At 36.8% G+C, this 22707-nt stretch overlaps 2 protein-coding genes across 4 annotated transcripts in view; both read left to right on the top strand.

Moving 5' to 3' along the window:
- The window catches only part of il34 (interleukin 34), an 82965-nt gene extending 81860 nt beyond the window's left edge, over positions 1-1105 (top strand). For all 3 annotated transcript variants that reach the window (XM_059334483.1, XM_059334484.1, XM_059334485.1), the window contains one exon: positions 150-1105. In XM_059334483.1, coding sequence (XP_059190466.1) covers positions 150-208 — 59 coding nt within the window. In that variant the 3' untranslated portion in view covers positions 209-1105. The remainder of the gene's footprint in view (positions 1-149) is intronic.
- A 10400-nt stretch (positions 1106-11505) lies between these two features.
- The window catches only part of lonp2 (lon peptidase 2, peroxisomal), a 67102-nt gene continuing 55900 nt past the window's right edge, over positions 11506-22707 (top strand). The window contains exons 1-3 of the mRNA XM_059334473.1: positions 11506-11839; positions 17703-17838; positions 19324-19437. Of these exons, the coding sequence (XP_059190456.1) occupies positions 11607-11839; positions 17703-17838; positions 19324-19437 (483 nt within the window). The 5' untranslated portion in view covers positions 11506-11606. The remainder of the gene's footprint in view (positions 11840-17702; positions 17839-19323; positions 19438-22707) is intronic.

Genomic DNA, 22707 nt, shown 5'->3' with positions numbered 1-22707 from the left:
ATCTACTTTGTATGTGAAACCTACTGAGTACAGATGTTCTTCAGTTGAGTAGCAGTGAGTGGTCCCAAGGTTCATACTGTATATAAGACACGGACACAGAATTTTATTTCTAGGATTTAATCAAGTTTCTCTTCTCATCTATTTTTCAGACTGCGGCGTGTCCCATTGGAGGAAAGGCAGGAAGAAAGACCCATATCCTGAGAGCTGAGAACAGGCCGGCGGGATGAGGACGTCCCTTTTGATACTGATAAGGGATTGGTATCATAATCTCCCTTGAGCGGACGGGAGAGGGGTAAAAGAACAACCCACACAGAAAAAGATCCTGATTTGTGAACATCAATAAGTCTTTCCCAAATCTACCAAACAGAGCTTAGATTGTCTTGATGATATGATGAAAAGACAGCCACCGGCCCCATCGGGCTCATATTGTATTGTACAGCAAAAGTTATGGTGATGAGTTCAGGTTGACTTTCTGCTAAACTGACATATATGATCCTCAGATTTTCCAGTTCTCTGTCTCAGGAAGGCTTTGGTTTTTGTCTCTTGATGGCAGCTCAGATTGACGTTTTTGGAAGTTTTGGAAAAGATTTGTTCATGTTCACACATATGGACCAAATTGATCATCAAGCTGATGTCACTGTGACTTTGCCAAACCTCTGTCTAAAACGCCTGTGATGTGCTCCGGTGGAGCTGCAAGAAGCAGTGAGAGAGACGACACACCGGAGTGTTTTTATATTGACTGACTTCAGCCGACTTTGTACCATAGACGCACTTCTCCTCTACCAACGCCTCTTTGACACAACGAGCTAGAGACAGAGCCATGTATGTACATGAACTGAACTGATAACTGCTGTTTTCTCTTCCCTCTTCAGTTTTGACTATGCATTTCTTACCTACAGTTTGCATTTAAATGTTGTTGTTGTTTTAGATCTGTGCTATAGGCCCACATTGTATATTCAAAAGCATCAAAACGTGTTTATTTTTGCCCCATTTCATGTATTTCTTTCAATATACAGCATATTGATTGTGCACAAAGACTTGGAGTTCAACCGACACATACAATCATCTCTCTGTTCAATAGTCATGCATTGTTATGTAGTTGTTGTTTTAGGCATTTAGTCTAGACGGAATTGTCCAAAAAGTGAAAGTGAGGAGCATTTATGGGTACAAGTCAGGAACCGGCCTACTTTAATTATTTCAAGGGAGCTGAATCCAAAAAAAATGTTTCCCAAGCGAAATTTTTAGTTTTTGACCTTCTCATTTGCATATCAAAATGGCGGCCGTTGGTCGTTGGACCATTTCCCCTTAGTTTTTTTGTAAGTAGGCAATCAAAGATGAGGAAATTAAGTTTCTTGATCTATTGTCTAGAGTCAGAGCAAGGATATAGTGGAGGCTCAGTGTCTTTTTTATGTGTATATATATATATATATGCAAAATACCAACTTTAAAGGTGAAATTAAGCATTATTTGTGTCATTTTTTTAAGGCCGATATAAATATTCAATCAATATGACTTTTAAATGTTCCAGTTGGTATTTTGCATACATATATATACATAAAAAAGACACTGAGCCTCCACTATATCCTTGCTCTGACCCTAGACTATAGATCCAGAAACTTAATTTCCTCATCTTTGATTGCCTACTTACAAAAAAACTAAGGGGAAATGGTCCAACGACTGAGCAAGATGGGCAATTGGCCATTTGATACAAATTAGAAGGTCAAAAACTCAAAATTTCGCTTGGGAACCATTTTTTTTGGACTCAGCACCCTTGAGATATGTAAGGTAGGCCGGTTCCTGACTTGTACCCATAAATGCTCCTCACTTCTTATAGGAGGCCTTTATTCTGAAATCCGTCTAGACTAATTTTGGTGACTAAATTACCCATGCATATCCTAAGACTGACCACCAGTATTTCAAATATGAGGTGACATCATAGTCCGATTAGTTTATAATTTATAATCAAGCCTCAAATTTACATACTTAACTAGAATTTAATAGTCCTCAATAATCTAAAAAATATATAAAATTACATGGAAATTTGCTGACAATGTCCAGTTTGACAGGTTACATTTCATCAGGGTGAACTAAATGTTCAGCCCATCCTGGTTTGGGTTATTTTCAAATGCTCATTCAGAACTGAAACTCAACTCATACCATTCCACATTATACTACTATAGCATGGAATACTTTAGTTGAGTTTTGTTTAACACCAACAAATAATGATTTTAGATTTTATTCAAAATCGCCACTCATTATTTTCTGTCTGAATGCCTCTCAGGTTGTGTCAGCTTTACTTCCTTACTTTAATTAATGGTCAAGTTTTGTGGAATTAAGACTTACAATTAATAGAGATTATAGTTTTCATAGTTGATTGAGATAGTTCATATGTTTTAAAGTGGGGTTGTATGAGTAGGAGGCAGGAGTACCGACACAAAAGATACACAACTTACAGCTGTGGACATGGACAGCAGCAAAACATATTGTGCTCACCTAAAAAAAAAAACACCAGACAGAAGAAAACGATTATTTTACCTTGCAGAACTCAGTGGGAAAGGTTAGTTTGCTTGCTTTATTCACTTTGGTGAATTTAAACTACCCTTTTTAGACACCAAAGTCACACACAAAAAATATACAACCAAAGCAGCAGTAGACCAGAGGTACTTCAAGGTAAAAAAACTGCTTCTGTCAATGGATTTTAGTAGCTTGAAGAGAGCATAGATGGCTCTAACGTCAATCTATCCCACATTGGACTAGCCTGGGTGTACCCATGCTGGTGTCCATGGCCGATTCTTAGCCCTGCTTTTGGGATCCAATTACAGAACGGGGAGGGACGGCAAGACGATGACACGTACTATTGGACAGACGGAAGCTTGTAGTTTGCTGGCTGATCCAACATGGCTGCAGCAGACGCCAAGCTCTTTTTCCGTGTTCTAGATAGTTCAGAGCGAAAGTTTATTTTAAAAGAAGAACAACATTTGGCTTTACACTCCCTTATCACCACCAAAAAGGATGTTTTAGCCTTGCTTCCAACAGGATTTGGCAAAAGCCTGATTTACCAACTAGCCCCGTTAGTGGCTAAGCTAATACGATTGGCTAAGAGCTACCTACAGACGCTTATGATTGACATTCGTAGCGCCCAATAAACGGCTCTGGAGGATCATAAACCACGCCTTCTCTACGGAAAAGTCATATCCCGTGGCTATTCCAACATACAAAGTGATTATGTACATTCACTGAGTGAATATTTAGAAAATAAAACATATATTTCTCGCTAGAAATGTGATCAAAATCCATTTTTATGCAGAAACTAAGTCAAAATATTGATTTTTTTTCACTAAAAATGAGAGAACTGTCCGCCATGTTTTTTGTTCTGACCGCCGGGACCTTGAAAGTCACGTGACTTGGAACAAACCAATAGGAACAAATATCCATGGAATAGCCACGGGATATGACTGTCATTAACTTGCATTGTAGCAAAATCCGTGTCAGTTTCACGGAAATTTGAGTGATTCCGTGGCTATTCCACGGATTTTGAGTTAAGCGAATCCGTGGCTATTTCACGGATTCCTGTGAGACCAGGTTCGAAAATAAGTTTTGCTGCTGTCCCTGTCCACAGCAGTACATTGCTTAGCTTCCGTGTCTTGTACTCCTACCAGTGACTGTGTATAAGTACCTCATACAACCCTACTTCAATCAGTCCAAAATATCCCTTTAAAAGGCACTGGGGTTATGAGGCTCAAAGTATAAAGGATAATAGAAGTCTATGAAAAATACTTAAAAATATAAAAGACATATATAGGACACTGTAGTCCTTCTGGGAGTCTCCTGAACAATTGAAGTATTGACAGGAGCTCAAGATTATTTGCTCACTACTTCGTGCACTCAAGACTCTTTGCATGCATAACTTCCATTGTTGGTGACTTTTATCTCAATGCACCATGGTTCACTGCCTACACATCCTGACTTGCTGGTTTAGTCAGTTTCTGTTACATTACCTTATCCTTTCATTATTTTTGGAGGAAGCCCTATGTTCCCTCAGATAAATGATAAAATAAAGAATTTCACCTGTCTTTCATGCATTTTCACAGATGAAAAAAAATACTTAGAAAATGTTTTATTAGTATTCTTAACAGCTTTTAATTGCCCAGTCCTCTTTTCCAAAATAGCTGCTATTCAAGGAACATGGAAACTCTGGAGGAAAGATTTTAGTTCACGACTTCCAGTTTCACCAGGACCAAACAAGGAGAGACAAAATTCAGTAGCGGAACATAGGGATAACTGTGTTAAATATAAGAGCATATTTTACATGCAATTGTTACCAGAGATGTTATCAAAAACACACCCAAAATTTTGCGTGCAGTTATAGTCTATACGGAATTGTCCAAAAAGTGAAAGTGAGGAGCATTTATGGGTACAAGTCAGGAACCGGCCTACTTTACTTATTTCAAGGGTGCTGAATCCAAAAAAAAATGGTTCCCAAGCGAAATTTTGAGTTTTTGACCTTCTAATTTGCATATCAATATGGCGGCCGTTGGTCGTTGGACCATTTCCCCTTAGTTTTTTTGTAAGTAGGCAATCAAAGATGAGGAAATTAAGTTTCTGGATCTATAGTCTAGGGTCAGAGCAAGGATATAGTGGAGGCTCAGTGTCTTTTTTATGCATATATATATATATATATATATATATATATATATGCGCAAAATACCAACTTTTAAGGTGAAATTAAGCATTATTTGTGTCATTTTTTAAGGCCGACATAAATATTCAATCAATATGACTTTTATATGTTCCAGTTGGTATTTTGCACACTGTAAAAAAAAAATCTGTTTAATTTACGGTAAAATACCGGCAGCTGTGGTTGCCAGAACATCACCGTAAAAAATACAGTGAGCGTATGTAAATGTAAATATCAGCAAAAACTGTAATTTATACTGAATAATCCCATTACTTTTAGGATAATTGTTTCATCATGGTATTTCTCCATTAACTTTACATGGAAATTTTATGTTTTTACAGCAAAACTGTGTGTTTTCTACAGTTTATGGCGGTAGAATTTAAAGTTTTATACTATTCTTTGATTTACAGTAATTAAAAGTATCTACTACGGTGATGTACAATGTTTAATTTTACGACCTATTTTTGATGCAATTTGACAGTTTTTTACTGTAATTTCCACAAACATTTTTTTAAAGTGCATATATATATATATATATGCATAAAAAGACACTGAGCCTCCACTATATCCTTGCTCTGACTCTAGACTATAGATCCAGAAACTTAATTTCCTCATCTTTGATTGCCTACTTACAAAAAAACTAAGGGGAAATGGTCCAATGACTGAGCAAGATGGGTAATTTGGTGGCCATTTGATACAAATTAGAAGGTCAAAAACTCAAAATTTCGCTTGGGAACCATTTTTTTTGGACTCAGCACCCTTGAGATATGTAAGGTAGGCCGGTTCCTGACTTGTACCCATAAATGCTCCTCACTTCTTATAGGAGGCCTTTATTCTGAAATCCGTCTAGACTATTAAGAGTACACATTATTTTTGTGTCTAAAACGGTATTAAATGAACTGCTATGCTTTGTGATTTGTGGGTTAACCAAAAATGAGGCAAGGAATCAATTAAATTTTAAAAAATAAGATATGCAAAGTAATTACAAATGTAATTTGCATTGTATAAAATGACACTTATGTAACACAATTAATGTGGTGTTTCACTTATAAACATCAGATATTTGATCCATACAAAGTTTAACTCCTTAAAGTATCTTTTTGTGAAAGCTTCTATATGTAAGAAAGTTATAGTTTCAGTTCATGCTTTCACTCATTATTACACATATTACATACATGCATTACAGTCTTAGAAGTCTGTTTGTGTCACTCTTCAGGTGGAATTATGATTAATAATGATATATATATATATATAAACAGCAATCTGAAAGGAACCTTCATGAGGACAGCTTTGATATAAAAACATGAATGAGAATTATTGTGTATTGCTATAAATGCAGCGAGTGTATTTTTCATTATACTTAATCAATCATATATAACTGTATGGTTGTCTTTTTGTAACCGTAAGAGCATTTTAATATGTATTCAAAGATCCCTTATTGTGAACATAAAGTGATATTTCCCAAAGCTGACTGGCAACAACAGAAAGATGAAAACAGCAAACCCAAGGATGGTTGTTGTCCGGGGTCTTTACAAACAGATTTTTTATACACAAGATATTGAATTTATTTATTTTTTTGGAATGTATAATGCTGTGTGACAATACTTTAATGAAAGAAATAAAAATTAAATTGCTATTTTTATCAACTAACCCTGTGTCTAGTGTCCAGTCATTATTAACTCAAGTCTTTAAATGTGCTTTTTCAATTTCTTTGTTTAGCAAAATATAATGCAGCTGTATAAATCTTGTGTTTTTCATACTTTCATACTTCATACTAGAAGTTAAAGTATATTGCAGTTGAACAACAACATTTTTTAAATGCTGAATAAACTGTTAGCGTTACAATATACAGTATGGGTTCCTTTAACCAAGAAACAAATCTGCTTATGTTCACTTCCCCCAAATAAGTTGAAGGTCTTGGCTCAGGGCATGCTCTAAAGATTGAATCAAGATGCACCAAATCCAATATGGCCATAAATTTTGTGAGCTTATGAGCTACAAATGCATGTCTGTTTTATGGCTTTTGGCCATAAGAAACATATTGGAATCTTCAGATATATTTATTTCTTTATTTCTATAGCATATATTTCAAAACCAGGGTTACAAGGTGCTTTACAAAATACAATATCATTGAGGCAATACAACAGTTAAAACAAAAATAAGAGAACATCATCAAAACAGTGAACAAGCATTAGATAAAATAATAGAAACAAAAATTAAGATACACTACGGGTCAAAAGTTTTAGAACACCCCAATTTTTCCAGTTTTTTATTGAAATTCAAGCAGTTCAAGTCAAATGAACAGCTTGAAAGGGTCCAAAGGTAAGTGGTGAACTGCCAGAGGTAAATAAAAAAAGGTAAGCTTAACCAAAACTGGAAAATAATGTACATTTCAGAATTATACAAGTAGGCCTTTTTCAGGGAACAAGAAATGGGTTAACAACTTAACTCTATGGAGTCTTGGGCTATTTTGTCCATTTTTGAATTCTTTTCATGTCTTTGTAAGTCATTTTGTGTCTTTTGGTGTCTTTTTTTGTCATTTTATGTCTTTTTTTGGTCATTTTGTGTCTTTTTTTAGTCCTTTAGTCCAACATAAAATGTGATTTTGAATCTTTTTTTTACTTTCAAAACACTATCATGCTCAATAAAGAATTTTAAATGTTGCAAATGTGCATTAATTTTAGAGTACACTGAGACATTAAACTGCATCATTTTCAATTAAATTCTGGAAAAGTTGGTGTGTTCTAAAACTTTTGACCAGTAGTGTATGTGTAAAAACATTAGAATTATTGCACAATGCCAGTCTGTACATGTGGGTTTTTAAAAGCTTTTTAAATGATTCACAGACTCAGCTGTTGTGATACTGAGGGGGAGCTTGTTCCACAGCGTTGGAGCTAAAACAGTAAAGGTGTGATCTCCCTCGACCGTGGGACGCTGAACAGCATGTGGTTTTCAGATCTGAGGGATCTCGGTGCAGAGTAGGGGGTTAAGAGTTCTGAAGTATAGAGTTAGAGCTGGACCATGGAGGGATTTATAGGTGATTAACCCTTTAACTGCCTGCTCAACCACATGGTAGAGCACATTTTGAGTAACCATATCTCAATGAAAGGAGTGTCTGAAATCCACCTGATTGAGCATCTCTACCACTTGGCTGAGGTATGTTTTTCTATAAAAAATAATCTACTAGATGTCACTGTGTATTTAAATAGTTTGCCTCTTAGTCCCGCCTCCAACCAGGAAATCAGAAACAAGAAAATCACTCCAGACATTTGGCCTGTTTTTGGTGAAATTTTGAAAGGTAGGTAAAAACTTTTGACATATCATACTGTCAGACGCCTTACTGGACAGAATAATGTTAAATGATTCCACAAAATTAATGAATGTATAATATTCTTTTTATAAACTATTGTTTTATGTTATTAGGGCCTCGGGGCAATCTCACCAAGCACTGGTCCCATACAGCAATATCTGTAGGGACCAGTGCTGCACTACTGTTATACTGTGGATTTCTTCTTCTTCCTCTTCCGGACGCAATTTCGTCCCGCTGTTAGTCCTACAACTTGAAGAGTTGCAGGACAAATTATATATCAAAACGTGTGGTTTGATCGGGATCGGTGTGCTATTAAATTTCTCTACAGAATACGAATTTTTCGCGACGTAAGTCACGAAAAACTGCCCAAAATTTTGCATTGAAATGAATGGGACGGCCGACAAAAAATGAGCGAAAAAGTACAATAACAACAATAATTGGAGATTTTTAAACGTCTACTTCTCTGGCATAATTTCACCTAGAGACTCCATTTAAACTTTAAACAGTAGACACAAGTCTTGTGTATTTGTGTATTAATCCACGTTTCGATAGGTCATATAGTTTTTTATCAATCCCTGTTCAATGACCATGATCATTTTTGGCGAAATTCTGGGATTATAATGGGTGTGTATTGCACGGAATGTTCGTGTCACAGTGTGTGACATCATCGCCAGAGTGTAGAGGGAGAGAAAAAACTGTCAAAAAATAAATTTGAAAACTGTGCTCCAGGCCGCAAAATCCACTCTACAGAAATAATTTATACATAGAAACGTAGGAAAATTTGTCTTCTCACTCACAATCCTCTGGTAAAGCTGTCAGAGTTATAGTTTGGGTGTACGACGCACAGATGCGCCACCAACACCACCAACAGCCTCATTGGCTCCCATATTAAAAACGCAGGAAGATTTCGGCAAAATCGAGATGTAACAGTTTTTTTAGATCGCTCTAACAAAGCTATTTTTTTATTTTTCTTAAAAAAAATCATATGTAGACGTTCAGGAAGAACTCGGGACGCTCAAAGTGAAGTCGGATCAATGATAGGTATTATGGTTTTGCACACACACATGCGCATAAGCACGCACACTCCTCACACATACAAACAGTAACTTTATGTGATTTTAATTACACACACACACACACACACACACACACACACACACACACACACACACACATTTTGAGGTTAAAGAGCATAGTTTGAAATCTCTGAAGAATCTCATCATAGTGTACACACACCGGCAGTAGCCCCCGTGGCCCTTTCAGAATTTCCCCAGAGGAAATTTTCTAGTTATGTGTTATTCTATCATAAATATGCTGAAATAATTAATTAAGTATGTAGTTTTTGTCACTTCCTGAGATGATTTCCAAGTAAAAAATGATATGGATGAAGGACTTCCTACTGAACCGGTTTCAATGGTCAATGGTTTTAAATCCAAAAACATGATTTTAAACAATGGAGTCCCCCAGGGTTGTGTTTTATCTCCATTTTTATTTTCCATTTACACAAACAATATAACCGTGTGTGCTGTGGAGGTAGACGAACCTTTGACCCTCTTTAAACCCTTGAAACATACTGACTCAGTGTACAAAAAAGCACAATAACGCCTGTTCCTGCTGAGGAAACTCAGGGGATTTGATGTCAGAATGGACATATTAACTGCTATGTACAAATCACTCATTGATTCTGTACTCACCTTTATCTCATCCTGGTTCAACTTCATGTATTTTAAGAATAAATCAAAGCGTTCCCGGGTCATGAACCAAGGAAGTAAAATAACTGGTCAGACACCATTATCAGTACTTCCCACCCAAGCAGTTGACAAGGAAGCAAATCACGTTACAAAAGATCCCACACTGCAAAAAAGGGGTGTCTAAATAATAAGATAAAAACACTAAATTTGAGGGAAATGCTGCATGGACAGATAATTTCACTTGACAAGATTTCTTGAATTAAGATTCAATAGAAATCTAAGAAATAAGCATGTTAAAATAAGAAATTAACTCTTAAAACAGGATAAATTATCTAACACTCCTAAATCTAAAGTTGTTTTTTTACTGCCAGCTAGGCAAGAATCCTTGGCTTTCTTTTTACTTTTTTACCCTTTTATTTGTCTTTTTTATCTCTAACTCTGTTTTGAATTGAGTTTTTATTACTATTTTATTCTATTTTATTTTATTGTTTTACTGTTTTTAGTATTTTATTCTTTTTATTGTTTTTATTTATACCCAGTTGTGTATGATTTATTCTATTTTAATAACTTCCTTAGGTATTTTTTCAGTTTTTTAGGAAAACATGATGTATTTCTATTGTCCGAGTTTGGTTTTTGCACTGTATGTTGTTGTATGTGAGCCACATCTAAGACGATAAATAAAGTAATAAAGTTAAATTCTTAAACTAAAAGCTGATTCTGAAACTCATTGCAACGTCTTTTTCCCCCCAAAACTTTATTGAGAAGTTCCAATTACAGTCAGAACATCCATCTTGGGTAAAACAAAACAAAGTCTGGCATCACAAATTGAGAAAATAAATAAATAAATATGAGACAAAGTGAATGAAGTGCATAAGTCAGTACAGGTGTAAATTAAACAGAATAATAAAAATAATTAAAAAGGAAGGAGAGAAAAAAAGAAAAACACATGACCTTTGGAAAATGTGGCTTTATGTCAGTGGAATTTCGCCATTAGAATAATCAAATTAATTAAGTGTTGAGTTTTCCTATCTTTATTTCATTTTTCATGTCTTTTGTAACGTCAATGTTATGCAATCACGTACAGTTTGTCCCTTTGTACTTCCTGTAGCCAACCAGAAAATACGAGAGAGTAAGAGCCTGGAAAATTCGCTCTACAGGATATCAAGAAAAATAATGGTGTAATGATTCGTATGGAAACAAAAACGTTGTTATCTAATTTCTAAAAACGTTATATATATATATAAACACGTGTCTTATTTGTTTTCACCATAGGTTTTCACGCGCGGGGTAAATTACGTGTTCGGGTCGCAAATGAGAATTTTATTTTGAAAGTACGACAACAGTTTGTCCCTTTGTACTTCCTGTAGCCAACCAGAAAATACAGGAAGTCGAGAGAGTAAGAGCCTGGAAAATTCGTTCTACAAGATATCAAGAAAAATAATGGTGTAATGATTCGTATGGAAACAAAAACGTTATTATCTCATTTCTAAAAACGTTATATATATATGTAAACAACTTTATTATTTGTTTTCACGCGTGGGGTAAATTACGTGTTCGGGTCGTCAATGACAATTGTATTTTGAAAGTACGTCAACAGTTTGTCCCTTTGTACTTCCTGTAGCCAACCAGAAAATACAGGAAGTCGAGAGAGTAAGAGCCTGAAAAAATTCGCTCTACAAGATATCAAGAAAAATAATGGTGTAATGATTCGTATGGAAACAAAAACGTTATTATAACGTTATATATAAACACGTGTCTTACTTGTTTTCACGCGTGGGGTAAATTACGTGTTCGGGTCGCAAATGACAATTTTATTTTGAAAGTACGACTAGGAAGTGTTTACATGTGTCCGGTCCGTTTGACAGTAAACCAGTGCGGTAGTGTTTGTTGTGGTACAGAGTGTCCCTGGTTGTAAAAACATCGGATCATGGCCTCCGGGGGAGGAATCCAGATCCCGAGCCGTCTCCCGCTGCTGCTGACCCATGAAGGGGTGCTCCTCCCGGGCTCCACCGTCAGGTTCAGCGTGGACTCTCCGCGGAACATGCAGCTGGTCAGCCAGCGGCTGCTGAGGGGAACTTCTCTGAAGAGCACCATCATTGGAGTGATCCCCAGCACCAGAGACCCGGAGCACGACACCGCCGACCTGCCCGCCTTACATAAGTAACTCACACTCAGTCACTGAGTAGAGATAGAGAGGAAACTCTTGAGACATTTCCTCAGTGTGATAAAGTGGTGTTGGTGTTGTTTTGGAGGTCCTGTACAGCAGCTGTTCTCAACCTGGGGGTCGGGACCCCAATTGGGGTCGCGAGATGATTTCTGGGGGTCGCCAAATCATTTTGGAAGTCAGCTCTGTCTCCACTGTGTTAAAGTGTTCATGTGTTAATGTGTTTTAGTCTTTTTTTTGGTCATTTTGTGTGTGTTTTTAGTCATTTTGTGTTCTTTTTAGTCATTTTGTGTCTTTTTTTGGTCATTTTGTCTTTTTTGGTCATTTTGTGTTTTTTTTTTTGTCAATTTGTTTCCTTTTTGCTCAATTTGTGTCTTTTTTTGTGGTCATTTTGTGTCTTTTTTTGGTCATTTTGTGTCTTTTTTGGTCATTTTGTGTCTTTCTGTAGTCATTTTGTGTCTTGTTTTTGTCATTTTGTGGTCAATTTGTGTCTTTTTTGGTCAATTTGTGTCCTTTTTTTGGTCATTTTGTGTCTTTTTTTGGTCATTTTGTGTCTTTTTTAGTCATTTGGTGTCTTTCTTTAGTCATTTTGTGTCTTGTTTTTGTCATTTTGTGGTCAATTTGTGTCTTTTTTGCTCATTTGTTTCCTTTTTGGTAATTTTGTGTCTTTTTTTTGGTCATTTTGTGTTCTTTTTAGTAATTCTGTGTCTTTCTTTAGTTATTTTGTGTCTTGTTTTTGTCATTTTGTGGTCAATTTGTGTCTTTTTTGGTCATTTTGTTTCCTTTTTGGTCAATTTGTGTCTTTTTTTTGTCATTTTGTGTCTTTTTTTTTGTCATTTTGTGTCTTTTTTGGTCATTTTGTGTCTTTTCTGGTCATTTTGTGTCTTTTGTTCATTTTGTGTCTTTTTTTGGTCATTTTATGTCTTTTCTGGTAATTTTGTGTATTTTTTGGTCATTTGTTTACTCTTTTTGGTCATTTTGTTTCTTTTTTGGGTGATCTGAACTGTGCGTGTGCGTGAGTGGGGGTCGCGGACAACATGCATGTTAAATTGGGGGTCGCGACTCAAAAAGGTTGAGAACTACTGATTTAGATAATCGACAGATTAATCAATAATGAAAATAACCTTAAGTCGCAGCCCTAGTCGGGACCCCTCTAAGTAGGCAAAACTCAGGGGTCACCCGTTGTTTGCAGGGTTGCATGATTACAGTTACGTAAAAGTACGACATTTTTTAGGCTTTTCTCAAAGCGTTGGCACTTTCTTGTTATATATTACCAGGCTTCTAAAAATGTTAAAGATTATCAATTTGAGAAGAGAAAGACACTCTTAACCCATAAGAACCCACGGTGACACCCATGTAACAAACACTTTAAATATTCTAGATCAGGGGTCTCAAACTCAAATTACCTGGGGGCCGCTGGAGGCAGTATCAAAAGGACCATAACATCTAAATTACTTAAAAAAGACACAAAAAAGACAGACAAAATGACTTAAAAAGACACAAAATGACCAAAAGAAGACACAAAATGACATAAAAAAACTAAATTACTTAAAAAAAGACACAAAAACCCCCACAAAATTACTAAAAAAAGACACAAAATGACCGAAAAAACCCCACATCATAAATATGTTCTGCGTGGTTCACTTGGTCTGTGATATATCCCCCATAACTTTCCTTTATGGATAACTGGCTCTGGGTTCTTATGGGTTAAGGCCAAAAAGACTAGCTCATTTTTTTTACACCTACATGGATAACCATTTACTAACAGTGTGTTGTAATTCTAATTACATGTAGGTTTCACAGGTTGGCTCTTATAGTGGAGTTTATATAATCTTATGTATATAATCTTTACCAAATTACATTTTTTCTCACGTTAATATTTCCCCAAGCTAAACATGTCATATTATACTATGTGTGTGTTATTTATTTTTACCAGAAGTTGAGCATGTGATTTGTTCTAGAAAAGTCTACGGTTTGGCAGTCTGTCAAACCGTAGACCGGTCTGGCCCTGCAGTGAAGCACACAGAGATGGACTTTAACCTTTGTTACCAGGCCAGTCTTGTTACTAAACTGATGGTGGTAAAATGCACGGTAAAGTCCTTGACAAACGTTGTTTAGAGCCCACGTCGAAATGTCCTTTATACCAGCTATTCTCAACCTTGGGGTCGGGACCCCAATTGGGGTCGCGAGATGATTTCTGGGGGTCGCCAAATCATTTTTCATTTTCATTTTTCAACCAAGTCATTTTGTGTCAAAAAATACACAAAATTACCCAAAAAAGACACAAAATGACCAAAAAAGTCACAAATTTACCACAAAATGATCAAAATAAGACATAAAATGACTAAAAAAAAGACACAAAATGACAAAAAAAGAAACAAAATGACCAAAAAAGTCACAAATTTACCACAAAATGATCAAAAAAAGACATAAAATGACTAAAAAAAGACACAAAATGACCAAAAAAAGACACAAAATGACCAAAAAAAGGAAACAAAGTGACAAAAAAAGACACCAATTGACCACAAAATGATTAAAAAAAGACACAAATTGACCACAAATGATAAAAAAAACACACAAAATGACCAAAAAAAAGACATTAAGTGACCAAAAAGACTAAAACACATGAACACTTTAACACAGTGGAGACAGAGCTGACTTCCAAATGATTTGGCGACCCCCAGAAATCATCTCGCGACCCCAATTGGGGTCCCGACCCCAAGGTTGAGAATAGCTGTTGTAACAGACTAAGCTCATTAGATCTTGTTTGTGATTATTGTTAGAATGATATTTAGTTAAAAAGGATTAAAAGGCTCCAGGATGCAGATGGTTAACTTGTAAATAAAAAGAAAGAAAGCCATGTGATAGCCGTGTTCTCTGTGTTGTTGTGGTAGACCACAGATGTTAGAATGATTAAATTCTGGTTATCCATTCAGCTTTCCCCTTAAGACGCTACATGTGTGCTTGATTTCGAGCCACCGTGCCAAATGAGCCACAATCCACACATCACTGTCATCTTCTCAGTGGTGGCTGCCACTTAACTTAATATTAAAGCCAGGAATTTATACTCTCACCACTGAGAGCCCATAACCAGAAACACATTCTGTGGATGACTGGAAAAAGGAGTTTATGAGTCAGCTAAAAGCTGCTGATTGGAGTATCGGAATGATTTGGATTTTTTTTCTTATTTCAATATAAAATCATACGTTTAGTGGCTTTTGATGCACTGCAAAAAAGCCAACTTGTATTTTTTGGCTTAAAACAGTGATTTAAGTTGGTAAAACTTGGAAATACAAATTATTGATATTTAGGGCAATAATGTAAGTTAGCACAACAAAGGAAGCCAGTTGTCTGCTCAAAAACAAGTTGGTGAGTTGTTGTTACTTATATCTTTAAGTTGGGGTTCACAACAAGGGACAATAGTTCTGATAACTCTTATTTCTTTGTTGGGAAATGCGGGAAAGCGGTGAAATTCGGTCATTAGCGAAAGCTAGCGGCTAACTGATGCTAGCGGTTAACTGATGCTAGCGGCTAACTGATGCTAGCGGCGCTGCTTGTTACAGCTACAAGAGTAGCCATTAGCGTATCAATGCTAACTCAAAATTGTGGTCGCAACATTAGCTGACATTTCATAGCAGCGTTACAATCGTGCCAATTCAGCACATTGCAGAAGTTAGCAGAAGTAAGGATTAAAAGTTATTACAATGTAAAATTATAAGTTAGTACAACTCACAGTTGAGTTGACAAAAATCTGAATTCAGAGTTGAGCAAACTCAAAAACAAAACTTTAAATATTTAGTTTAATTGTCCAACTTAAAATGTTATCGAAGTTTGTTGCCTTGAAATTTTGAGTTCACCCAACTTCTCTTTTTTTGCAGTGTGTGAGACTGAAACTTCCACATACTACAGCACACCTGCTGATATATAACTATTTTGTTTTTTTTACCCAAATAAGCAGGTGTTTGAGGAATCCCGACCAGATCCAAGGTTTGAAGACTAGGATTGCCAAATTCCGGGGAACTTTACATGGGAATTAACGTGAATTTATGGGAGTAAACTAGCCTGGCTAACACCAGACTATTCTTAAACGAGGTCTAGTCTGGCAACCAACAATGCATTTCTCCGCAGAGGAGTTTACGATCCTCTGGAGCCGTTTATTGGGCGCTTAGATCTTAGATTAGGTCTATCAAAAGCGTCTGTAGGTAGCTCTTAGCCAATCAGATCAGTTATACCAGATGACGTAGTAGAGCGACAGAAATGGATGTTTACGTAGCCGGACTAGCCCATCTCTACTTTAGCCACACACATCCACTGATTTTATGGGCAATAAACAAGCTGCTGCGGGTCTCTGGGCGGCTCCGCTGTCCCCCGGCTCGTAGCCAGATCACCGCTAGCGGCGCTATTAGCGCCACTAGCGGTGCTAATAGCCCCGGTAGCGGTGATCTGGCTACGAGCCGGGGGACAGCGGAGCCCCCAGAGACCTTTCGCCTTTCAACTTTGGCTCTAAACTATTTAAAACACCATCTACAGCTAAAGAGAGTTTCGCGTCTGCAGCAGCCATGTTGGATCCGTAAGAAAACTACAAGCTTCCAAGTGCCGAGTAGTACGCGTCATCGTCTTGCCGTCCCTCCCCGCTCTGTGATTGGATCCCTAAAACAGGGCTAAGAAACCTCCCTGGTTTCCAGACTGGATGGAGGTTCGAAATTAAATTCGAGCGCGCAAGGCAGTCTGGGTATACCCAGGCTAGGAGTAAACGGGAATAAACCAGGAATTTACAAAATCGAAGGTTGGCCCATAACAGGAAACCTAAATATAGTTGGGGAAAATATATTTTAGCATAATCTTGACTATCCATTTAATTCACTTACTTTTTTAATTGGTCGGGTGGGGTCGGGTTTTTTTTTTTTTTCAATGAAAGAATGTTGTCCAGTAAAATAATCAAAACAAGATAAAGTTTTACTTACAAATAAATCGTGCATGTGCATTTTGCATGTATGTCTGCTCATGACAAAACAAAAAGTTTATATTTATGTTTGGATATGATATAGCTTGTTTAAATTAATTCTAATTTCCATTTTTTTTGCTTAAATTTCCATGGAAAGTTTCTGGAAATTTACTGGAAATCGTCTTTACAACCCTAGTGAAGACTGAATGTGAATAAACTTGAATCAGTGTGGGTAGATGATGGTTTAGTTTAAGATAATCCCTCTATGAAGGTCAGGACCCGGTCTCACAGGAATCCGTGGAATAGCCACGGATTTGCTTAACTCAAAATCCGTGGAATAGCCACGGAATCAATCAAATTTCCGTGAAACTGACACAGATTTTGTTACAATGCAAGTTAATGACAGTCATATCCCGTGGCTGTTCCATGGATATTTGTTCCTATTGGTTTGTTCCAAGTCACGTGACTTTCAAGGTCCCGGCGGTCAGAACAAAAAACATGGCGGACAGTTCTCTCATTTTTAGTGAAAAAATCAATATTTTGACTTAGTTTCTGCATAAAAATGGATTTTGATCACATTTCTAGCGAGAAATATATGTTTTATTTTCTAAATCTTCACTCAGTGAATGTACATAATCACTTTGTATGTTGGAATAGCCATGGGGATATGACTGGCATTAACTTGCATTGTAGCGAAATCTGTGTTAGTTTCACGGAAATTTGAGTGATTCCGTGGCTATTCCACGGATTTTGAGTTAAGCGAATCCGTGGCTATTTCACGGATTCCTGTGAGACCAGGTTGGAAGGTCAGGACAGGCCAAATTTGTGGTGATTGTTCTGCAGTGAGTTTTCTGTCATCTGTCTCACTCTCACTGTCTGTCTGTCTGTCTGTCTGTCTGTCTGTCTGCCTGTAGGATTGGTACAGCAGGGATAGCAGTGCAGGTGGTGGGCAGCAACTGGCCGAAGCCCCACTACACCCTCCTCATCACCGGATTGTGTCGCTTTAGTGTGTCAAGTCTGCTTCAGGAGCGACCCTTTGTTCTGGCAGAGGTAAAAAATAATCTAATATCAGGCAATAGTTTATTTAAGATCTACAATCCCATAGATAGTCTAGACAGAATTGTCCAAAAAGTGAAAGTGAGGAGCATTTATGGGTACAAGTCAGGAACCGGCCTACTTTACTTATTTCAAGGGTGCTGAATCAAAAAAAAGATGGTTCCCAAGCGAAATTTTGAGTTTTTGACCTTCTCATTTGCATATCAATATGGCTGCCAAATCTTGCTCAGTTGTTGGACCATTTTCCCCACCATTTTTTGTGAGTAGGCAATCAAAGATGAGGAAATTAAGTTTCTGGATCTATAGTCTAGGGTCAGAGCAAGGATATAGTGGAGGCTCAGTGTCTTTTTTATGTATATATTTATGCAAAATACCAACTTTTAAGGTGAAATTAAGCATTATTTGTGTGTTTTTTTTAAGGCCGACATAAATATTCAATCAATATCACTTTTAAATGTTCCAGTTGGTATTTTGCATACATATATATACATAAAAAAGACACTGAGCCTCCACTATATCCTTGCTTTGACCCTAGACTATAGATCCAGAAACTTAATTTCCTCATCTTTGATTGCCTACTTACAAAAAAACTAAGGGGAAATGGTCCAATGACTGAGCAAGATGGGCAATTTGGTGGCCATTTGATACAAATTAGAAGGTCAAAAACTCAAAATTTCGCTTGGGAACCATTTTTTTTGGACTCAGCACCCTTGAGATATGTAAGGTAGGCCGGTTCCTGACTTGTACCCATAAATGCTCCTCACTTCTTATAGGAGGCCTTTATTCTGAAATCTGTCTAGACTATGATAGATAGATAGATAGATAGATAGATAGATAGATAGATAGATAGATAGATAGATAGATAGATAAATATACTTTATTTATCCCAAGCTGGGAAATTACAGTGTAGCAGCAGCATTACACACAGAGACAATAACAACACAATTAAATAAAAAGAACAACCTAGGCATACTTCAAGCAATAAAATATAAAAATACAATAAAAAATAAAGTGTCTAAAGAAGGAGTATGTATTAAGGAGTAGAATTCCAGTGCAGAATAAATATGAATATACAGTTTAAAAATGTTGGTGCTATGAAACAAATAAGGTGCAATGAACAGTGTGCATAAAAAACACATAAAGTGCATAGACAGTATGTAATGAACCAGACTATTATTTGTTATTGTACAGTGTGATGGCATGTGGAAGGAAAGATTTTTTGTATCTGTCCCTCTGTCCCATCATAAATGTCTCATAGTTAAAGCTCAAGTTAAAGCATCTACAAGGAACTTTCATTTCATGTTTAGGTTGTGGACAAAAACAAGTGTTGCCGTGACCACCAGAGTGCCATAAAAAACTCGCCAATACTACTACTTACCTGTAGCTACTGACCAATAGCTCTTTTTCATAGCCAATATTGGGCCAAAAATACCTGTCACAAATACTAATGTGGGTGCCTTTCTATTGAAACAATGTCAGGTGGAGCAGTTGGATAAACTGGAGCAGTACACCACCCCTTCAACTGAAGGAGTCACAGCAGCAGACGGAGAGCTGGGGGAGCTGTCCCAGAAGTTCTACCAGGCTGCGCTACAGGTACGTTTACCAGATCCCTTACTCCACTACAAGTAAACGTTCTGCATCCAGAACTTACTGAAGTAAAAGTACAACTACTTAATATACTGTTATGAGGTTTAATTGAAAAAATGTCCAATCATCTTGACCTGAAAAGTAACTAAGGCTGGCAGCTAAATGTAAAAGCAAAAAGTACAATATTTGCCTCCAAATGTAGTAAAGTAGAAGTATAAAGTTACATAAAAGGGAAATACTCAAGTAAAGTACAAGTACCTCAAAATTGTACTGAAGTACAGTACTTGAGTAAATGTACTTAGTCCACCACTGTAGTTTACTGTGTATGTGTGACTGAGGACAAGAGAGAAAAAGAGAGTAGGAAACCAGAAAAGAGACATTTGTCAGAGTTCACAATTAACTTACGCCATGTCACGCCCACATAGTGTGACGGTCTGCAAGCTTTACATAACTTTTGATCCCAAAGGCCAGACCTGGGCATCGGGCGGCCCGCGGGCCACATCCGGCCCGTTGGCTGTCCTTGTCCGGCCCGCGTGAGGTTACCCAAAAATTAGAAATCAATATAACCGCAGTGCTTTTATTTTGAAGGCGATTTACGTATAAGTTAACTGAGTTACCGAGGTACCTTGTCAAAAACATCTATTAAACACCTAAAAAGTTAATAAATTAACAATTAACAAGTTAATACATTCCTTGGTCACCTTGTGAATCCACCGTAAGAGCTGGTGGGAAACAATAACAAACATTAGCAATAGCACTTGAGCTAACAAGCACTTTTACTATAGTTAAGACAACAAATATAGCCACTAATATATATGACAGAAGAAAATAAACTCTAACAAACCTTGTGTCCTGTCAGTCAGCCACTATAGAAGCCTTTTGATACTTTATATCAACTTTATATGAATTACGACGCACTCGTTATTATTTACCGTTCGTTTTTTCATTTAACCGTTCCACCTGTTACTTCCTGTCACTACCTTTCAAAATTAAAGCACCCGTTTCACACTGGACAGCACCTTTTCAAAATAAAAGCATCACAACATTGTAAAACGCCTAGAAAATGTACACATATATATATATTTGATTTACTCCACATTAACAGTCTTATCATAACATGTATTGTTATCAGTAGCAGCTCAAAACCAGATAATTTACTGTATTTCATAAAGCGGTTAAATTAATACTGAGCAGAATTTAGTTCAGAGTTTTGGTCATGTGGCCCCTTGGGGAAATTAATTGCCCACCATGCCATAGGCCTTATGATGGTACTGACCACCGGGTTAAATCTGTAGGAAGAGTTATTTAAAGTAGGCAAAGTGGTCATTTTATGAAAGGGGGCGTGGTTAAAGCATAAGGTGCAGGGCTTTATGAAATTTTGTTATTAAGACTTGTTCAGGGCTGGACCCTTATGAAGCATGAGAAGTTTGGACCAGATCGCACAGAAGTATGGCAAAGTTAAAACAATCTTGTGTTTTATGGCAAAGCGCCATATTTTGACACCATTAATTTAATAACTTTTGATGTCAAAGGCCTTGATTATGTTACTGACCAAGTTTGAAGTTGGTGGTAAAAAAATCTGTAGGAGGAGTTTGTTAAGGTACGGATGTGGAAATGGGGAAAAACCGCAGAAAACAGCATATTCGATTCAAAATGGCCGACTTCCTGTTCGTTTTCGGGTATGGGTTCTTGTGACTTCTTTGGTGCGTCTTCCCATGATACACGTATGTTCCAAATTTTGTGTCTTTACGACATTCCTGTGAGAGGGGGCCAAATTTTCTTGACTTTTTAGGGGGCGCTAATAGGTCATTTTGCCACGCTCATTCCCAGGGACACTACAATACGGGAATTTCACTGGAGGTTAACGAATGTTCCAAGTTTGATGAGTTTTAGAATAAATAAATAAAATTACACACTGCAAAAAAAGAAAAGCTGGGTGAACTCAAAATTTCAAGGCAACAAACTTCGATAAAATCTTAAGTTGGACAATTCAACTTAATATTTTTACTTTTGTTTTTGAGTTTGCTCAACTCTGAATTTCTCTGGCACGATTGTAACGTCGATATGAATGTCAGCTAATGTTGTGACCACAATTTTGAGTTAGCATTGATACGCTAATGGCTACTCTTGTAGCTGTAACAAGCAGCGCTGCTAGCATCAGTTAGCCGCTAGCATCAGTTAGCCGCTAGCATCAGTTAGCCGCTAGCTTTTGCTAATGACCGAATTTCCCAACAAAGAAATAAGAGTTATCAGAACTATTGTCCCTTGTTGTGAACCCCAACTTAAAGATATAAGTAACAACAACTCACCAACTTGTTTTTGAGCAGACAACTGGCTTCCTTTGTTGTGCTAACTTACATTATTGCCCTAAATGTCAGTAATTTATATTTCCAAGTTTTACCAAATTAAATCACTGTTTTAGGCTAGTTGGCTTTTTTGCAGTGCAGGAATAAGCTACCTATCATCCATACACTGAATTCACTATATACTGTAGTTTCCACAGGCCAAAAAGTAAGTAAAGTTGTTTCCGTAGTTGATGTTGTTCCACTAATGGTCCTAAATCTAAAAGGAAAGTAAAATATTTGACCTAGAGATGAGCTACAGCAGTATGACTTTTATTACAGTAATGCCATGAGTTAGGGTTGGCTGTATATCTAGCTTCTGCAGCAGGACGCTAGAACACAAGAGGACTGTTTGCATTTTCAATATATCTTTCATTTCATACCCAGTCTCCATAGCCTTTTAGATTTATCAACATTTTTAACCTTTAACCCATGATTACTGAACGTACACTACCGGTCAAAAGTTTTAGAATACCCCAATTTTTCCAGTTTTTTTATTGAAATTCAAGCAGTTCAAGTCAAATGAACAGCTTGAAAGGGTACAAAGGTAAGTGGTGAACTGCCAGAGGTAAATAAAAAAAGGTAAAATATAACGTACATTTCAGAATTATACAAGTAGGCCTTTTTCAGGGAACAAGAAATGGGTTAACAACTTAACTCTATGGAGTCTTGGGCTATTTTGTTAATTTTTTAATTCTTTTCATGTCTTTGTAAGTCATTTTGTGTCTTTTTGTGTCTTTTTTGTCATTTTGTGTCTTTTGGTGTCTTTTTTTTGTCATTTTGTGTCTTTTTTTGGTCATTTTGTGTCTTTTTTTAGTCATTTTGTGTCTTTTTTTAGTCTTTGTGTTTTTTGGTGTCTTTTTTTGTCATTTTGTGTCTTTTTTTGGTCATTTTGTGTCTTTTTTTAGTCATTTTGTGTCTTTTGGTGTCTTTT

The sequence above is a fragment of the Centropristis striata genome, chromosome 6 (assembly GCF_030273125.1).
Source record: "Centropristis striata isolate RG_2023a ecotype Rhode Island chromosome 6, C.striata_1.0, whole genome shotgun sequence".
Lineage (NCBI taxonomy): Eukaryota > Metazoa > Chordata > Actinopteri > Perciformes > Serranidae > Centropristis > Centropristis striata.
The sequence above is the reverse complement of the archived record's forward strand: the minus strand, read 5'-3'. Positions and strand labels throughout refer to the sequence as shown.